The sequence below is a fragment of the Neomonachus schauinslandi genome, chromosome 7, assembly GCF_002201575.2.
Source record: "Neomonachus schauinslandi chromosome 7, ASM220157v2, whole genome shotgun sequence".
Classification (NCBI taxonomy): domain Eukaryota; kingdom Metazoa; phylum Chordata; class Mammalia; order Carnivora; family Phocidae; genus Neomonachus; species Neomonachus schauinslandi.
Genome location: NC_058409.1, coordinates 14,971,387 through 14,992,570, shown reverse-complemented (window position 1 = coordinate 14,992,570; position 21,184 = coordinate 14,971,387). Strand labels below are relative to the sequence as shown.

The 21,184-nt window shown below is 37.5% G+C and overlaps 1 protein-coding gene across 1 annotated transcript in view; it reads right to left on the bottom strand.

Annotated features, from left to right (window-relative positions):
* SRFBP1 (serum response factor binding protein 1) overlaps nt 1-18,621 on the bottom strand; it is a 60,802-nt gene extending 42,181 nt beyond the window's left edge. The window contains exons 1-3 of the mRNA XM_021701911.1: nt 18,470-18,621; nt 7,336-7,424; nt 6,197-6,269 (exon numbers count right to left, since the gene is read on the bottom strand). Of these exons, the coding sequence (XP_021557586.1) occupies nt 6,197-6,269; nt 7,336-7,424; nt 18,470-18,505 (198 nt within the window). The 5' untranslated portion in view covers nt 18,506-18,621. The remainder of the gene's footprint in view (nt 1-6,196; nt 6,270-7,335; nt 7,425-18,469) is intronic.
* Nucleotides 18,622-21,184: the final 2,563 nt, after the last annotated feature.

Here is a 21,184-nt window from a genome sequence, read left to right as displayed (position 1 = left end):
GGCTATACTATTTAGGAACAAAGAAGCTACTCTAATAAGGAAAAGAAGACAGTGAGAGGCAGTTAAAGGAGCATGACGGGTATTCAGGCACAAACTAAACAAGTTTATCAGCTGAGGAACATCCACACATTAAGGAAGAGTCTGAAGCTATCAATGAAATAAGGCATAAGCAATAAAAGGGGCAAAAGAAAGGGACATGGCAAATTAAGAGGGATTGGCCCTGAACAGAAGGGGAAAGGAACACCCCCCCAAGACCAGTAAGAACAAACTATCAGTCTAGGGTTAGTTTCTGAAGAAACAAAGACTTAAAATAAACCTTAGAGAGTTTCACCATATGTCACTTTTTAAATACCAAAATACAAGGAAGATCATATCAAAAACTATTACTATCATTAAATGTTAGATACTAAAAGGGTACATTTCTAGAAAGGCCTTACTCTACCAAAAATACAAAATAAATAAGTAATTGGCAATTTAGTAAAGTATTTAAGGAGTGTAAGTAGTAGTATAATATGTAAAAACGTGTCAACTGTTGCTCTGTAATTAAAAGATAAATTAAGCACATTAGACACTTTGCCAAGTGTCTGTGTCAAAGGGCATATGATCTTTTATGCCCACCAACAGTGAATAAGACTGCCTGTCCATGTAGTGACGTCCTCTCCAACAAGAGGTATTTTTCAGATTCACGTTAGTCCAAGAACCACTGATTTTTATATTGCTCAGTCTATCCCCTTACCTATTGTATGAGCTATTTATTTAATAGTGTCCACCACAAAAGATATTACCAGTAACTACAGTAGAGAAAAGCGAACAGGGAGAGAAAAGAGAAGAGAAAATGTGATGGGTCAAGTAGAAATAAAGGAGAAAAATTCAATAGTTACACAGACGGCACCACTCTCCTGGGTGCCTGGATGCCTCCCTCCACTCTTCTGGAGAAGGGCATTACTTGTCTCCCTCCTGGTAAAAATACCATGCTGAGTTTTTACTGGGGATCTTTAAAGATAACCTAAAGGTTTCAAGAAATTATTTATTACTTGATTTCTTGAATGCACTAGAGAAAAGGATCCATTCACTTTCTTTCTTTTTTTTTATTTTATTATGTTATGTTAATCACCATACATTATACCATTAGTTTTTGATGTAGTGTTCCACGATTCATTGTTTGCGTATAACACCCAGTGCTCCATTCAGTACGTGCCCTCTTTAATACCCATCATCAGGCTAACCCATCCCCCCACCCCCCTCCCCTCTAGAACCCTCAGTTTGTCTTTCAGAGTCCATAGTCTCTCATGGTTCATCTCCCCCTCCTATTTCCCCCCCTTCATTTTTCCCTACTTTTTTTTTTTTTTTAGCATCTAATGTATTATTTGTTTCAGAGGTACAGGTCTGTGATTCAACAGTCTTACACAATTCACAACGCTCACCATACCCTCCCCAATGTCTATCACTTTCTTTATCAGGAAGAAACTCCAGGAAAAGTAGGTGAAGGAGTTTAATGTACTTGTTAATAATATGGTGTTAAATGGTCCTCCTGGTAAACAGACTAATGGTTTTTGTTAGGAAGAAAGTCCTTACTTGAAAAAGGCTTAGGAGGCTGTCCCTTGTAAGGATGCTTACAGTAAACAAACCTAAAAATCTATGGACTTATGAGGCATGGACCTCTGGAGAAAATCACTTAAAGCTATCCAACACTGGAAATCGAGTGGAGAAGTTTCAAAATCTAAATGTTCTTTGCTATGAGGTAGTAACTACACTTCCTCACTTAGAGACCTAATCATTTACTCTGGGCCAGAAAGTGCCTGTCTGATGTAGAAAGGAAGGACATGGGGAATCACCCAGAGTCCCAGATCTCTCTCCTTGCTTCACATGCCTTTGACTGCATAGCCTTGACTGCATACCTAAGCTGGACTGTAGGTAAGATCTCTAATATGTGTCTGATTTAATTCTTTAGATTGGCTTACAGGCAAAAGATGAAACTGTCAAAAATATTATCTAAGACTAACTTATTTAATACTATTACTTTAGTACGATAAGTGAACTAAATGTTAATTTGATACAGCTAATTAAGACAGTAGCCTTCCAGGAAAAATAAGGCATCTTTTACTCTATGGCATTCATAGGAGAAAACAACCAAAAGTATATGAAATTACAGAGAAATTTCTCAACAAATTTTTTTTTTTTTGACAGCTGAGAAATGTATGTTTATTCTGATACAGCTGTACAACTAATCTAGGACAAATTACCAAATAAATTTTACATTCTTTCTTCAGGACTGGGGTTTTTCGATGACTTCAAATTTAGGATCTTCAAATTTGAAGTCTGGGAACATATTCTTGTCTGTTTTTTTGTTTTTTTGTTTTTTATTCTCATGTTAATCCCCATACATTACATCATTAGTTTTAGATGAAGTGTTCCATGATTCATTGTTTGTGCATAACACCCAGTGCTCCATGCAGAATGTGCCCTCCTCAATACCCACCACCAGGCTAACCCATCCTCCCAACCCCCTCCCCTCTAGAACCCTGTTTGTTTTTCAGAGTCCATCGTCTCTCATCTCAACAAATTTTTAAAAGCAATTTTTTAAAAGCAAATACAACCAGAAATGTCACAAAATGTTAATATATGAAAATATATGATGATAAACCTATAATCCAGTGGGTATATGCAGCCCAGAACTTTTCTAAACATGTCCTGTGAAATAAGAATTTGCATATAGAATTGGGGTGAAATTCAAATGACAGGATATAAATATCATCATAATCTACACCATTTTACCTATTTGTGCTCCACTAATGCCAACCACTTAGAAACAGGCTGTGAAGGGGCATGGGAGCAGGCAATCCTAACAGCTGATGCAAGTTCAAAGGTTGGTTTGAGTAGGAGACCTAAGCACATCAAAAGAAGTGAAGGAGGACACAAAATCAGAAAGTTTTAAAATAGAGAAGTAAGGGTAGCAGGCAGAGTAAGGTCTCACAGAATCCACACATTCTCAGTGTACAGGAATACCTAACATACCGAAAAGTAACAGCCTCAACGGGGAACAAGTAAGAAAAAATAGAGAGAGAGGTAACTGAATATATTTAGCTGTGAGGAATTAAAGAATCTGAAAACATGTTGTGCATCTTTAGGCCTTTGTCCCCTACAGGACAAGTATCATGTTTATTATTATATTCTCTCATCCAATCTCTAGGAGAGTAGAATCTAGATATATTTCAGGAAGTTCTTGTCTTACCGAAGCAACACAATTAAGTAGCTACTTCCATTCACTTCATAATCCATTGGGAAGCCCACCAACTAATAGCTATTTGACCTTGGGCAAGCTGCTTGACTTCTCTAAGACTCAGTTTCATATTCTGTAAGATTGGGACAAGAATGATACCAACTTCATAAGATAGTGAATATAAAACACACAATGTACTACCTGGCACATAGTAAATGCATAGTAAAAGCCAGTCATTATCTTTACTATTTAAGAAGGAATTTCTTGAACATTTTGACTGGCTTCAGTGTATGTCTTAATTTTACCATCTCCTCCTCTAGCTAACTAACAGGAATCTGTAAAAGTTGATTAGCTACTTTAATTTCCAAAGAAAAAAGAACTGTTTCGGAAGACAGTACTTATACTAACATCAAAGTTAAAAGCATGAATACTATTAGAAAAGGCAGCAAAGACTTGGTATTCATACATTATAGTCTGTAAAATTAGAACCTATGATTTTATAGTATCATAAAGATCAGGGCATTTTTTTTTCTTGGCCAGAAAACACAAACTCCCATTTCTAAAAATATCTCAGGTTTTCTTCTTGAGGAAGTCAGCTTGCAACAAAATACCCTATTATCATAGAAAGCAAGTATAGGACAATATGTCATGAACAAGTCTATAAAAATATAGTGGTATATGAGCCAAAGAAAAAAATCATCTGGAAAAATAAGTAAGTAGAGGTTTTTCTCCAAATTTATTTGAGACTGTAAGTTTTCTGTTTTGTAACTACTTCTTTGATACTCCCAGATGATGAACACTTCCTTAAGAAATCACAAATGACCTTTCAATTTTAAAAAATCCTCTTTGCATTTGCTTCTTTTAGAAAAGTAGCTTAATTTTGTAAAAGAATCATGAGTGTGAAAATTTCAAATGTAAGAAAAGCGTACCGTCTTTCTAGTACACTTTTTATTCTGGTTTTTACATTTCAATGTAATCCAGTTTTTAAATAGCATTATGAAAGTCAGAGTATCCAATCTAGACCACTACTACCAAGAACTGGAAGAACATATATACTATTAAATTTACAAATGCAAGGAATATATAGGCTATGAATTTTAGCTTTCTATGAGGCAACGATCCCACAGTAGTCTTAAATAATCATGGTAAACTAGAAAAACAAACAAACAAGGTCACAACACTGCAATCTTGTAAACCTATAAACTTTATCATTCAGCCTGATTTCCTGTTGCTAAGGATTAAGAATAACAGAAAACAACTCTCACATACAGATCAAATAAGGACTTTTCTTTCTAATTAAATTAAATTTACTATTGAGAGCTACAGAAAGGAAGATTAACAAATATATTTTAATCTCAAACTCTTCATACACTGCATATAGGCTTATTGTATACAAAATATCCTTTCCAGGGTAAAATAAAATCAGCAGTTACCTAGTAGTTCAAAGCATCTGAATAATTTAGGACTGCAAAAATGACTATTCAGAAGAAATTATAGGGAAAAATTTAGGTAAGGAATGTAATTTAGTAAGGACCTTGGTTAAGAGAAAGTGAAAGAGAAAAAGGGATAAATCATAATTTCCTATCTCAGTGCTACACTCAAAACAAAAATCTCTATAAAGATTTTATTTCTCGGAGGAATTTCATGGGAAAAAAGGTATGAAAAAGCCTACATCATGTGTGATCTATACTGATACAAACAATAATAAGGATTCACATACAGAATATTTTGACTGAATGACTAGATAAAAGGGGGATTAAAACTTTGAGAAAGAAAAGATACAGTGAATGGATTCTGTGAATTCTGCAGACCTGTGAACATAAAACAAATAAATACCCCACAAAAAACATAACTCACACAAAGAATCATGTCCCACCATGTCATTTCTACTCAGATTAACTGTGATAACTTTGTCCTATAAAACACTTTATCATGGGACGCCTGGGTGGCTCAGTCGGTTAAGCGGCTGCCTTCGGCTCAGGTCATGATCCCAGGGTCCTGGGATCGAGTCCCACATCGGGCTCCTTGCTCGGCGGGGAGCCTGCTTCTCCCTCTGCCTGCCTCTCCCCCTGCTTGTATTCTGTCTCTCTGACAAATAAATAAATAAAATCTTTAAAAAAAAAAAACAAACAACTTTATCATCCCTTCCAACGGAAAAAATGGTGAGAAGCTTTGATGATCTAACTCAATTGAAATATTGTTAGAGAATTCTCTGGCTCTTTTATCTATCTCAAAACTTGGAAGTTATACCAAAATGTAATAGTTAAACATACATGCAAAATGACCCTGCAATTAAGGTAATTGCTGGTACCAAATGTTGTTTTTAAGTTCTGCAATAAAACAGTCTCCCAGACATTTAATAGTATGTCATTTGGTAAATGAAAGTTTCCACAAAGTAAGAGCAGCGAGAAGACCTAAAAATTATGCTAGTGAAGAGTCTGGCTGAAAGAAACAAAAATACGGATCATCTTGGTCCAGCACTAATTTTATTTCAAGTTACTACAGAGCTGAATAAAACGCTGACACCACCACACAAAAATTTATTGAGCTGGCAATAGGCAGAGCGTGATGCCAGCCACCAGTATCACTGTCTGCATCACCAAACAGCATGGATGCTTCAATTCTCCAACTTAACGTAGACTTTATGTGTGAAGTTAGAGTAAAAATAAAAATCTCAGGCGTAAGGCATTATTAAACATAGATGAGTTTAGCTTGGCATAGCTTCTATGTAAATTATTCTAGGACTTTAACAAATTCAGTAAAAAACATGGAAAAAATGCAAGCTTAAACATATTACAATTTTCTAAATGCGCTACATTCTTCACCAAACAGACCCATAAAATTAAGTCTTAGTCACCTGGCAATAATATTCAAATAACTAACACCACACACACAGCAGGCTGAGAGGAGACACGGAAACACACACACACATACACACACACACATACATATACAGACACCCACACAAGGCCTTACCTTCATAGCATGAATTTCTTCAAGCAATCGTTGTGCCCGTCTCTGGTTTTTTAACAGTGCATCTTCAGCACCCCTGTAAAAAATACATGAAAATATACAGCCAGGAAAAGCATGTATTTTAGACTCCAATCATAATGAAAAGTCTCTTCATTTCTTTTAGAAAAGCATAAAGTGTAAATAAATAAAGTGTACTTTTTTTTAAAAAAAAAAGTTTTTTAACTTTTTTAAGTTAAAAAAGTCATCATGCACTGCCCAGAACAACCCCACTGCCCAACACAGACACCAATTCCATCAATAAACCCAAGTTTTTGGCACATATGAGCATTATCTGGCATTATATTAATGACTATTACTACTGAGAGACAGCTGGCCGCCTAATTCCTTAATGGGAAGGCCGAATAATCAACTGCTTAATGCCACATTGCATTTAATGTAACATAACCTTCATAAGCTACAATTAAAGGTCAGATATAATTTTATTAAATAAAATTTTGTTCTCTGGAATTAAAGGAATACATAAAGAGAAACAATGATTACATCAGAGAGAAAGGTTATTTATGATAGAACAAGAAATTAATCAGGAACAAAATACATGTGAAGACTAAATATTTATACTGAAAGTATAAACACTATAACTTGCTTACTCAAATACTAGTGATAAGGACATTATAAAATATTATTAAAAAATAGATAGAACATGTTTTGATAAACACTTCCACAGGGTCATGAAGATTTCCAATTATTTAGCAATTCAAGGAATAAACTGATATAAAATCTTAATTGATTGAAGTTATTACTAGACTTATTAAACTACACCAACATCTTAAAATAACTTCCAATAACATAAAACACATAAATAACTCCGAAGGACTTTCATTCTGAAAAGGCCAGAAGGAGAGCCCTGAAAAAACAGCAGAATTCATTGTGTATCCTAAGAAAATGTGGCCCAAACCATGTAAGGACATACTGACATAGCACAGTGTATCCCACTCAGATCCTCTCTCCATATAAAACAAAGTGTTGTATGAGTAAGATACTTAATTATTCCTCCTGGTACCACCCTCAAATTTTGTAAATATTGAATAAAAACAACTTCTGACATTTTATTAGTCATAGGACCATGACTTCAAGTGACTAACTTTTTTGACTTCAGTCTGCCAACACTCCGGACAAGTTTTCGGATAACCAACACTCGGATTCTCTTCACTTCTTTTCTCATCTTCACAACCTTTGAGGAATAAAATCGAAATTAGAAAGCTTCTCTCTTAATTCGAGAAGAAACATACTTTGAGTCTTAATATTACAGATTAAGTCTAGTCACTTTAACCAAATTTTCAACCATATTCACAGTTCGATGAAATCAAACTTCTTTCATAAACAGTGAAGGAGTAAATCAACATTCTAAAAATGTGTCTGAGGACTTAAGAGAATCAAGCTATGATATTTTAGAAAGTCATAGCATTCTCGGTGATTAGTATTTCAATAGTGCACTTGTATTTTGTGCTTGGAACATAATAAACGGTGAGTTCCCTGAGATCAGAGAGCATCATATTCACCTCTGCACCCTTGCGATTTAAAACAGAGCTTTACCCATAATGGCAGGAATTTAATTTACTGAATGAGTGTTTATATTACCAAAAGCAAATGTGTGAAAGTGATAATATTTTACTTATTTATACAGCAACCCCTGCATTCGTTTCTGGTGATAAATTTCAAGTGTAACTTTAAAAGAAATGTGAAAAACACAAGGGTGCATGCGTACATGCACGCACACTGACAGATGCTTTAAATCATCCCATTAGACAACAGTGCTGAACTCTAAGAACAAAAAAACCAGAAAGACTGGCCAAGAAATGGAAATATTCTAATGATGAAGAACCACATGTTATAAAAGTACTTAGTACAATGGGATGCTGCTATCATTTTGAGTTTATATTTTTGCCTGTCATATATATATTTTATCCTTCCTCCTATAATGTCCTTCTTCCCCTTCTCCACTTTAATAACTATATAAAATTCAGGTCAGATATCATTTTTCCTGAGAAGTCTTCCAATGACTTCTTCAAATGGAGATAACCCCTCCAACCTTCAAGTTCCCACTATACTTTGTAGGCAGCATCTATCTCACTGTACTGTCCCTAACTGCTCATGTGACCATCTTTTTCTATACTCTGGGCACTCCTAGAGGACAGGGGGCTTGTGATCCCTGAGGAATTTTTTCTAGAGTGTTGCTGGACTACCTGGAACATAAAATCCCTCAAAATCTCCTTGCCAAAAGAGCAGTATCAACATCATCCTGTTTCTTCGAGGTTCCTGCATTTGGCTATAACACTGTCTCTTACCCTCAGTATATTCCACCCCCTTATTCAGTGAAGATAGTGGCAATCAGCTTACAATTTATCTCTGTCCTAACTTATCCCAGCATTCTGGGTGACATAGATGTCTATGTAATATAACCTATCCATTATAATATCCTCACTTGTTGATTTCCTTTCTTCATCACCTCTTCAGTCTCAGCACCCATGTCCAAGGTCACACTGTAGTCCTTATAACCATTAACACACTGAGATCACAATGCCTATTTCCTTGTTCAACTCCACCTACCACCACCATCTTTGACTTCACTGAGACCAACAGTTCACTGACCCCTATACTTTCCCTCAAATGATTAGTCCTGTTCTTTTCAATTTTCCTCCTTTTATTCAGTTTATGTACATGATCAACACTTGTCAATACCTTAAACTTTCTTATCCTTCCTGCTAACTATCCCTCTAGTTAATCCTGGATGAAAACATCATCCTGAGTTCTTTTCTTTTTTTCAAAGATTCATTTATTTATTTTAGAGAGGGGGAAGGTGCAGAAGGAAACGGGGGGAGAGGATCCTCAAGCAGAGTCTGCGCGCTGAGCGCGGAGTGAGGCAAGGGACTCAATCCCAGGATCCTGAGATCATGACCTGAGCTGAAACCAAAAATTGGCCACCCAACAAACTGAGCCACCCAGGCACCCCTAATCCTGAGTTATCATAGTCCCCCCAAGAGCTGGGAAATACTTGAGACATTCTATCTATATTAAATTCATCATAACTAACATGAAATGGGCTCCTACACTCTTAGCAAGCCTATTATATTTTTTTGGTCAATTCCTTCTACAATGACTATTTTAAAACTTTGCCTGCTTTCTAAAACATTTGACCTTCTTCTTCCTCTTTTCCAATTTTATGGAGAAAATGAACATCAGAGGGGAACCATCATCTTTCTACCACCATGAATGCAAATTTACTTTCATCACCTACCGTCCCCTATTAACAAATTCTCCTACACAATATCTGACATTCATCTTCTAGTTGTATTTTGGATCTCATCTTTTCCGCCTTCTTAGAACCCTTACTACAGATTACTCCTTTACTCTAGCATTGTCAATCTCTTACATAGTTGTTTCTATTGTGCTTGATTCATTTTCACTAGAGATAAGACAGACAAAACATTCTCACTATGAAGATCACTAGGAGTACCCTCTCTCTACAACTGCCTCAGAGTGAAGCTTTCAGAGAGGCTCAAACTCCCTAATTCCATTTCTGCATACCACATAATCCCAGTTGGATTTCCATTCCTATTAGTCCACTAAAAGCTGTTACAAAAGACACCCATGATTTCTAGAAGTCCCTCAAATCCAACAGGAATTTTTCAACTTCACTTTACTTGCAATCTCAGCAGCATTTGACACTGTTGACCACTTTGAACTTCTAGGAACACTTATTCATTGCTTTCCGGGACATAATACTCTCCAGGGTTTCCTCCGTCCTCTCTAGTCACTCTACCTTGGTCTTCTTTGAAGACTCATCCACCCCTAACCAGTCGTAAGTTCAAGGGGCAGTCCTAAGCCAACTCTTCTGTTCACAATATACGTTTTAGACCTAAGTGAGCTTACCTGGGTATATTGTAATTTCCCACCTAAATAAGATGACTCAATAATGTCTGCCTTCAGCTAAAATCTCTTTTAGCTCCAGACCGAAATATGCAATGTCTACTTGATATTTCCTTTTGAGCATGCTTAAAATAATCTACAATGCATACTTGAACTCACGTTCTTCACCCCCAAATGGATTCCTTTTTTGTTTTAAATTTCAGGGAAAAGAACAATCCTTTCGTTCAATTATAAACCTAGGGCTTATTTTAAGTAGCTTTCTTTTCTAAATCCCTCACAGTGAATCTGTTACCAAGTCGTGTTAATTTTATCTCCTAATTATATCCCAAATTTTACCACTTTTCCCCCCATCTTGACCTCCTAGCTTTCTTGGGTGAGTTACTGGTAATTGGTTTGTCTACACCCATTCTTCCCCTTCTCCAACCAGTTATCCACAACTGAGTCAGAATATTTCTTTTTTAAGATTTTTTTATTCGACATAGAGAGACACACACAGACTGCGCACACGCAGCAGAGGGAGAAGGAGAAACAGACTCCCTGCTGAGCAGGGAGCCGAAAGCAGGACTCGATCCCAGTACTCCAGGTTCATAACCTGAGCCAAAAGCAGACGCTTAACCGACTGAACCACCCAGGCACCCTAGGATACATTTTACTCGTAATCTGATTACAATCTGATGTGTCTTCTCAGATTATAAATTCCGTGAAGGTCAAGTGTCTGGTTTTACTCAACATTACATCTTAACACCTAACACAGTGATGGTATAGTGTGAGTTTTGAATAAACATTTGTTAAATAAATGACCCGAAAAGTTGAAATACTCACTTGTTCATTCACTGTTTCAAATGCCTAATATATTAACAAAATGCAGGGTAATCAGGTTTCTTTCCCACTAGATATACCAACCACTTTGGAATTTATTTTGAAGTTAGGTTTAGAAAAAAAAAAATTCACACTTGCATAACAAGCCATTTACACTAGATTTTAAGTGAAAAAATTGTTACATTTCTTCTTTTTTAAACTTTTATTTATCTGACACAGAGAGAGAGTGCGCACAAGCAGGGGGAGCAGCAGAGGGAGAGGGAGAAGCAGGATCTCCACTGAGCAGGGAGCCAGACATGGGGCTCAATCCCAGGACCCTGAGAGCATGACCTGAGCCGAAGGCAGATGCTTAACTGATTGAGCCACCCAAGCACCCCAAAATTGTTATATTTCATATGCAGCAAAATGGGAGTTTATGACACATTCTTTGAAGGTCATTTATAAAACAAAATAATAGTGAGTGAAAAATTATGCATTAAAATATATTAACAACTGTTTCTAATTGCTGTACCCCACAGGTGCATAAAATGATTATATGCTATTCACTAACTGCTGTTAACCCAACTTAACTAATAAATTGCAGTGAGCAGAGTTGGTCCTCATTTACATTCCAATCATGGGAAAGCTAAACTCTAATTTTAAAATTCCAATTTAAGAAGTACTATGTTTGTCATTACTGCATTAGGGAATTCTAAAAGAAAAGGGAATGCCTTCTGTATGTAGCTTCATGCCAAAACCAAAAAATCCTTTTCTAGCTTATTGACTTTCCAGTATTTGTGTGCAGGCAGGAGGAAAATTTGATTAAGTTTAATATATTAGAAAAATAAGTACATTCATTTTATGTAACAATGGAAATATTATTTTATTTTTCTCACAACTGCCTACCCCAAGCACTTGGCTTTCTTCAAGCACTTTATTTTTGCAAAACTGACAAACAGGTACCAAGAGCCTTTCAGTTAAAATTCAAAATTCATTTGCACTTAGGAATTAGGAAGTTGGTTGACAGAAAACCCACAAGTCAACAAACAGGCCTAAAACATTCAATACTGTCAGAAGGCCAATGCACTACTTAAGGGCAATGTGCTTTGGTTTTCCAACCAAAAGCAAATAGAACTACCATTGTTAGAAATGTGAAAAGAGTAGGATACTATCTGGGAGGGAAAGAGAAGTAGAGGAAAGAGAAAATACAGGCATAATAATGGAATGAAATGCACTGACAAAGAAGAAACGAAATGAAAAAAAGTGAAAGGGAAGAGCTTGAAGAAAGACACTGAAGGACAAATCTGTAGGTCATCATCAGTAAGACCGCCAAACCCACACTGAGGGCTTCCAAGCAGCAAAAGAATGCATTTTGAAGAAAAAGACACACACACACACAGAGGGACACACAAAGACATGAAGACACAAACACACACAATACACGTGCTAAAGTGAGGGGTCAATGAGAACCTACGCATGCAGATGCCTTCTGTTGACCTGGTAAAATCTCAACCCAGTAATGTAACCTGGATCACCTCTTGGGTGGACAGTACAAAAATATGATCATAACTAAGTTAAGTGGAAAGCTAATATACCTGCTTGGGAAAAGACCATGTGGGCATAGGGGGAAGAGTCAAACACAGACAGGGAACCACAAAGCGCAAAAGCTGGCGATATCTAATTCAAGGAGATTCCAAAGAAGTGTTCCTCAGTTCAGAGATGAGAAATCCAGTTTGTACTGGAGTAACTCAATTATGGGGACAAATGTATCATAGACCAACAATGAACTGAACAACTAAAACCCCTTTCTATGGTTTTACATTCCAAGTAGCCAATGTAGATCAGTAGATAATAAAAGAATGTTTTACAATGTGAGCATTACTGTTTTACATTAGATATATTTAATAAACTAGCGTCCTCATTTTTATAGTCTCTTCTAAGCTATCGTTAATGTGAATTTGCTTTTGAAAGAATGAGCTATACTTTTGGGGTGACAAGGATGGCAAGTTTCTGATCTATAAAGCTGAGAGAAAACTATGGTCCAAAGACAGAAGTAAATACTACTTTGAACTGTCACTTAGTTAACTATCTGAGAGCCAGTCAACTAGACAGCCTCTTTTGGTAATTCACTGACTTGGCCATGCATTTAAATTAACTTCTAACAGAAACCCACGGGTATTAGAAAACAATTTTTCCAAGGCTAATATTGTTCTAAGAGAGCTTAGAGTGCTAAGAAAACTCTGAGTGTACCTATGATTCTTAGCGTACATTAAAACTTCTAGTTACTTATTACTCATCTATCAGATTGTAATACCAAAAAAAAAAAAAAAAAAAGAATACGACAACATTCTGTCCATGAGGCTGTGACAAAATAGGCATTCTTCATATGCTGGCGATAGGAATACAAACTGATATACCCTTTCTGGAGGAAACTCTAGCAGCATCTAACAAAAATCCTACTTCTAGGAATCCATCAAGAAGATACACCTCCAACAATAGGAAAAGGCTATGCACATGCACAAGACTGTTCACTGCAGAGTTCCTATAAAATTCTGCATAAGAGATAAAATAATGCATATAAATAAAGCACAAGCAATGTGGTGTTCTAAATCAATGCAGGAGATATGCATGTATTATCATGAGTAAACCCCAAAATTGTGTGGTGAAAAGGGACTTTTAAAGATTTTTTTAAAGATTTTATTTATTTATTTGAGAGAGAGAGCATGCATGCATGCAGGAGAGGGCGTACAGAGGGATAAGCAGACTCCCCACCGAGTGTGGAGCCCGGCTTTGGGTTCGATCCCAGGACCCTGAGATCATGATCTGAGCCAAAGGCAGAAGCTTCATGGACTGAGCCACCCAGGTGCCCTGAAAAGTAACTTTTATAATGGTACCTGTGGTATAACATGCATTAACACAGTAACACATGCAAATTTAAAAATATACAACATAATACTATGGGCATATATAAGATAATAAATGCTGGTATATGTTACTAAATTACAAAAAGATGTGGATGAGAAAATTACACTGGAAGAGTAAGAATTACTTCTGAGACAGAGAAGAAGGTAGGTGGAATTAAGCATTACAATATGGCAAAATATTGACACTTGCTAAATATAAGTAGTAGATTATAGGGACATTTGTTATATCATTTTCCATATGAACTACTTCATAGTTGACAAAATTAATTATGGTATTAATTATTGTGGTATTAATTATAGAGAGGGATTCTAATTTGGTCATTTGGATGACAACTTACTGTTGAATTATATTTTTTTACTTCTGATGAGCAGCAATTTAAAAATTCTAGAATGCTTGGTGATTATCTACAACTTAATCCTTACTGAGCATATACTGCCACCTAGCAAAATTTCCCAGAATAGTTTAACAACCAAACAGAAAACAGTTCTCTTATTATGGATAGACCCTGATTTACTACTTCGGGAAAAAAATATTAAAAAGTACTACGCACTCAATTATGAAATAGGAGCTATATAACTTCAAAAGCACATACAAATACAGTTCTTGACATTCTTATCTTTTACAATATGTGGAGGCAAATCACTTTGTTCTCTGGTGCTTTAGAGTCTACCTTTACTATCTTATAGGAAGTAGAAAGCAATTGTCTAATGGGCTTCTTGGTAATTTGCTATCAGGAATAAAATAATGTCTCTTTCATATAAAGGCCCTTGGCCCTCCTACGGAATTAAAGTACATGATCAGATTCGTTCATTTCCTAGTTCTGAATTTGCATTTCACTGCTGCCTAAAGAAACATGACTGGAGCAAATCCAGCTCTCGTTTCACAAATTCTTTATTCACTAGATGCTAGGGCCGCTGTTGTTTCCAATTTGTGAGTCCTTTCTCTAGTTCTAATGGAGAGGGAGGGGAAAAAAAGGGTACAGTTAGGAGATTTCCCTCCCTCATGTGAACATAAAGTAACTCATGTTGAGTTATCTATACTTTAATCTGCCCAACACTATTTACTCATTATTACCTGTAAACAAGGTACTATGCTTGAGGCTAGGGCAGTTGCTATAAGTCAGTTAAATATTCTCACTTCGAAGTCCATGTAAAGTACTGGTCAAAATAAAAAATGCAATAAATGATCATAAGGTGAAGTAAAAAGTAATTTTTTTTGAAGTAAAGGTAAAATTAAAAAGGTAAGATTTTACATACTGACGAATAAACGTTATTTTAAGAACTTAGAATCAGGTAGTCATCTATAAATGTCAGCTTTTCTCCTTGGAAAATTTTTGAAAAGAATAAAAATATTAAGGGTAGAAGACACTGAAAGTTAGCATAATATAATAGGTGCCTGTGCAGGCAGGCTTTTTATTTTCACAAAAGACATTTTGGGAAATTAAATATGCTATAAATTAGATGGCCACAGAATTATTTAAAAGAAAAGTCATAATTAAAAATCATGCATAGATAACAAGTACCAATATCCTAAAGATAATAACAGAGATTTAGAAATGTTTGAGAATCTGATGAAACCTATGGACTTTTTTCCCCCAAGAGGCACACACACAAACACCAATTTACACAAAATTTCAGGTAGTTATAGGATCCCTGAATTCCTAAATCCCAGTTAAGGAGAGCTAATTTATTAAGTATCATAAAAATGATGGCTCAAGTTTCTCACTCAACACATCAGTACTGAGGATATGATGGTGAGCAAAAGCTTAGAGACAGGTGGAAGAAAGAAATCTCTCACATTCACACACACCTAACACTCAGCAACTCTTCCAAGTGCTAAAAAGTAAATGGTGTTACAGAAGTTTATAGAAGAGGTAAAATGAAAGTCAAACCCTGTTTCCCTGAGAAATAGCAAGTAAAGTAGAAATATGAAATGGACTGAGAGGAAAAGGGGTTTTGGGTAGAAGGAAGAACTTGTGCAAAGGATGTTTAAGAGTGCTATGCTACCTAGTCGAGGAAGGCCAGTGAGGCTGAAGTGGGGGCAAGCAGTGGTATACTATAAGGGGGAGAGGAGACTGGCCTTGTTTAGACTGGTCTTTACCAAAAGCAACAGGAAACCATCAAAAAGGCTGTAAGCAAGGGAGTCATGAAATTAGATTTCTCTCTTGAAGAGAGCACTCCAGCTGCACTACAGAGATCAGACTAGACGGAGAAGAGAGTCAGGACAGTAGCTGGAAGGCTCGAAGGGTAGTTCTGGTGAGAGATGTAACCTGTACCAGGATGGGATGATGATGAAAAAGTAATGGACACATTAGTGAATGTGAACTCTTTTGCAGATATATTTCTTCCTTGGAGAAGCTTTAATTCATTTCTTTTATCAATGTTCTAAGAGGCAGTTTTTCTTTTTTTCTTTTTTTTTTTTAAAGATTTTATTTATTTATTTGAGAGAGAGAATGAGAGACAGAGAGCACGAGAGGGAAGAGGGTCAGAGGGAGAAGCAGACCCCCAGCTGAGCAGGGAGCCCGATGTGGGACTCGACCCCGGGACTCCAGGATCATGACCTGAGCCGAAGGCAGTCGCTTAACCAACTGAGCCACCCAGGCGCCCAAGAGGCAGTTTTTCTTAATTACTATTTTACAGTAATGGTATTAGCCACTTACCTGTTATATTTTCTATATATTGTCTTCTAATTGGCTGTCTTTTTTAAATTTGGGGATGTTTCGCAGTTTTTATGTAGACAAATCTATATCTCTTTTCCCCTTTGTAGATATTTTTCTCCCATTTGTTTTAAATTATAACACCTTTCATCATCTCCACTTCCGCTGTCCTTTCCCCCACCTTCATATGAGAACGTGTAAGATTTACTTTAACATGGGATGTATACACTTCCTAATTTGATAAACTCATCTAGTCGCCCAGCAAACATTATCATAGAGCACATACGTTGTAGGTAGTAGACAAATACATAAAAACAAAGAAAGAGGTACACAAGTGTTTCAAGAGTAGAAAGTGGTCGCACAAAGAACAGACACTTAGCCTAGACTGAGGTGAATTAGTGAGCAATTCCTAATTTTAACTGTTTTAAAGAGGCCTGGGAATTAGTTAAGTGAAAAAAGAAAACACCTTAAGTGAAGAGTGCTAAATGACTCTAAGGGCAATTTCAAAACTGAATAGGAAGCTCACTAGTATTTCAAAGAATTCCCAAGGATATCCAATTAAACTATTTTATATGTCCTAGGCAAACTAATGAGAAAAAGCCCACCAAATGTTTTCTGGAAGTAGCACAAGCTTAACGTATGTTTACGAATATATGTCAGACATCTTCAGAATTTCCCCCTTCACTATATTCTGTACTCCACTGTCAAGTGAAATTCGGACTTAATAACCTGGCAGTAAGGCAGTAATATAACTTAGTTTCATTTCCTACTTAATCCCAGAAGTTCTCATCTCTGGAGAGTTATCTAGCCCTTTACCACCCAAGCAGGTTCCTACTACCATCTCTTACTGCCTTATACTGGTCTCTCTGCCTGGAATGCCTTCTGCCCCTTCACTGAATCAAAAATGCAATTCCAGTGTAAGATCCTTAAAGAGAATTCATTTTGCCTTCTTTGGCAACCTTCCTGCACTACTTGTTTTTCTGGGCATGATTCTGTACCATCGGTGGGTGCTGCCTACCCTTTTCTATCTGAGTATAGGTTGCTTGAAAGCAGAAAGTATGTCTACACACAACTGTACAACATGAACAGTCTATCTTGCTCACGGAAACACTTAAACAGCCACTGAATAAAGAAGATAAAGAACTTCCTTTTCAGTAGCTGTGAGGTCCTCATTTGATTCTTGCCTTAACAGCTCACTTTAAATCTTCAGATGTCTTATAACTTCCTTAAATAGAACCAGAAACTAGAAAGGGGATAGCGGCAGAAATGGTAGCCTAGTGATACTGACATTTTATGTTAGCAGTGGTAAGTGCAAACACCTGATTTCAGACCGAATTTAAGAAAGAAGAGAAATTAGGGACGGCAAGTATAAACAGCTCTCTTTAAAAATTTTGCGTAAACGGAAGGAGAAAAATGGGACAGCAGCTGGAGTAAGAAACGTGATACTGGGCGTACAGCCTTATAAACGATACGATCGCATTGAAGATCAGCAATCTTAGTAAAAGCTATAGCACTCCACCCCTCCCCTTCACTTCCAGCATCCAATAAAAGGCAGGTAATACGTAGAGAGTTTATTAGCTGTCCGGCACTGTGCGAACACTTCCCATACTCCAATTAACTTTAAATCTCACAACCACCTTGCGAAGGAGGTACTATCATGAGCGTCGTTCTACAGACGAGGACACTGAATATTAAGTTACATGATCTTCCCAACATCCCACAGATAAAAATTCATGGGGCCCGAGGGCCAGAAACAGGTCTTTCGCTTCAGCCACCTAGGAACCGTGAGGCGGTTACTGTGGCCAGGCTCCCAGTTCCGGGGAACCAGCCTGGGCCCATCCAGAAGCTGCCCCAGCCACACGCCCTGCCCTCACCCCCAGGAGACCACGGGCCCGTCAGAAAGACCCAGAGAAGGCATTCTGGGGGTCCCGAAGGGCAGCCCCACAGGTTCCCCCGGTCTCTGCGCCTACCTCGTTATTAAGGTTTAGTGTCCCCGGCTGAGCCATGGTAAGTCTAAGAAGATCCGCGGCGGCCGGCACGTGAACTATGTGAACCAAATCGCCGCTCCGTCGCCACGCCCCTCTACGGCAGCCTTTGCGGCCCAAAACTCATCCGCCGTCCGTTCGAGCCGACGTTTGAGCAATAGGGAGATTGACTGAGGAGAAGAACGGAAGTGAGTGAGAACAACTTCCGGAGTGGAGTGCTACGCGCCGGAACTGCGCGTTTCTATGGAAACCAGGCATGGGCAGGTCGCCCAGGGGGCGCTCCGAAAGCTGTTGCCAAGTTTAGAAGTTTTTCAAGATGCTGATTTTATTGTATTCGTTTGTAGACGTGGCCCGGCTTTGTAAGGACCATGTTTTTGTGTCCCAGTGGGGGTGACAGCCCTTTTACGAAAGGAACAGTTGAATGACCAATTTTTGCTTTGAATTTTTATCTGGCGTTTGTGAAGATTCTTGTGCTTATAACAAACAGTCCTTATTAGATACAGCTTTTTCTCCCTAGGGTCACGTTATAGCTGAAGCACGAACATATTTTTTTCTGTACACTGTAATAAGGTTTAAATTTAGGCAGTGACCGTTTAAATTTAAAGGAAAATCAAAAGGAAAAAGTTGAACATTTAAAGCCAAATGTTTAAAGCACATTTGCAACTGCCTATGGCTGAAGTATTAGGCTGTAGGCAGCGGAGGCATTAGGGAGTAAATCTGAATTAGATAATCTTTTAATTAATAATTAACACCTGGTAGTATTGATCATTAAAATGGATCAAAGTCTGGGGCAAAAGCTCTGCATGAATTGTCTCCAAAATATTCACAGGAATGTAAGGACACAGGAACTATTCTTACTTTACAGATGTGGAAACTGACTTCTGAGGAGCCAGGTGTGTCGCATCCATAGTTGCCCAGCTGGGGCCAACCACTGCCACAGGACTGCGGGGCTGGTTACACAAATCTGCAGAGCCCAGTGCAAAGTGAAAATGGAAGATCCCTCATTCAAAAAGTAGGAAAAAGTTTTTTTTTCTTTTCTTCCATAGTGTCTTTTGCCCTGTCATGTGTTTTTATTTGGTATTTAATGTGTCATTCTCTCAAGCACAGGGATATGGGTGGATCTAGTGCAGACCCTCACAGGTGCTTGGGACTTGCACCCCAGGACTTACTTAGGGTGGATGCATGTTTTGGAACAAGATGGCAGCAGTTGCTGGGCAGAGACAAGAAAGTGGGAAGGCACTTAACCCAAGTGGAGCATGTGGGAGGCAGAACCAAAGATGACCTGAGAGTGAACCATCGAAATATGTTTCGTTGTCTCCCTGGACTTCGTGTACAAAACTCAGATTCACAGATAAAATGAAGAATTTCAGCACTGATTGAAAGAACATTTAAGCTAGGCCGACTTATGAGCCTCTGTAGGCCGTGCCCAGAGCCCATGCTCCTAAGTCATTATTCTGTACTCAAATTACGTTAACTCAGACTTGCATTTGGGTTGGTATTCTTTTAGTTTAATGTGTGATTTGGGCACAAATGCATTCATAGTTGACTTCCTATTTGAATAATGTTGCACAAAAGTGGTTTTGCCACTAACAAGCCATACACTGAATTGTAATTATCTTCTCATTCATTTACTTCTCCTTCTTAAAGCTGAGCTCCTATATTGTAATGGCTTCTTCAACTAAGGTAGGTAGTAGACACTCCATACATAAATACACAGGAAAGGGCACCTTAGAGATAAGTGTAGAGCTTTATGAAAACATGTCTTCTCATTGGGGAAAAAAGTGTTGTTATGATTCCATGATACTTCCAAAAATGTGTTCTTAGTATGAAGTTTGTCTGTGGCTCTTAAAGGCTCTGTAGTGTTTTCTCTGGACCACCCCTCTTGTCCAACACCTCATTTGTCCAGCCAGCATCATCTTCTCACGTCAGTCTTTGTTTTCTACCTTTTCTTGGCCCAGGCTCTCTCCTTGGCCTTTCGCCCTGCCAGCTCTGCTTTCTCAATGGCTACTTTTCAAGACTAGGTTAAGTTCCACCTATTCTTTTAAAGGATCCATTCCATAGCTCCCAACAGAAGTTAATTTTTCTCATCAGCAGATCATTTTTATATTATTTATAATAGTTTAATTATAAATTTTTTCTGTAAAGACTGTTCTTTTATAATGTAAGCTCGTGGAAAACCTAGATGCTCATTTTAAAAGTGAGTAGTAATTTTCCATTGTCCCTGATACATCACTTCCAAGTCAATCCATCTCCCCATTTTAATGCTACAATCTGAAAAACTTCCTTGAATCTTTGCAAAGATGATTCTACTAACCTGCTCTTATTATGCTATTCACATTTCCTCTAGTAATAACAATGTTTTAGTGTAAATCGGAAACTACAGGTTTCTCTCAAAAGCAACACATCAAACCACCTTTACCTTTTTTTCCCTTAAGGGTTGACCTGGATCAGTTAAATGCTGTCAGATATATGAAACGACAAGTTTATTATCATTAAAAGCAACTAGTGTGAGACCTCTTTCCTCCTTATTACAGTGTTCTATTAGTCAAAGTAAGGATCCAACAGCATGTTGGATGGGGATCCAGTTTTCCAGTTTCGGGTTTCTCAAGAGTTTGTCAAATCCCACTATATTTGGCTACTCTGGTTGCCATAACAAAATACCACATACTGGGTGGCTCAAACAACAGAAATTATTTTCTT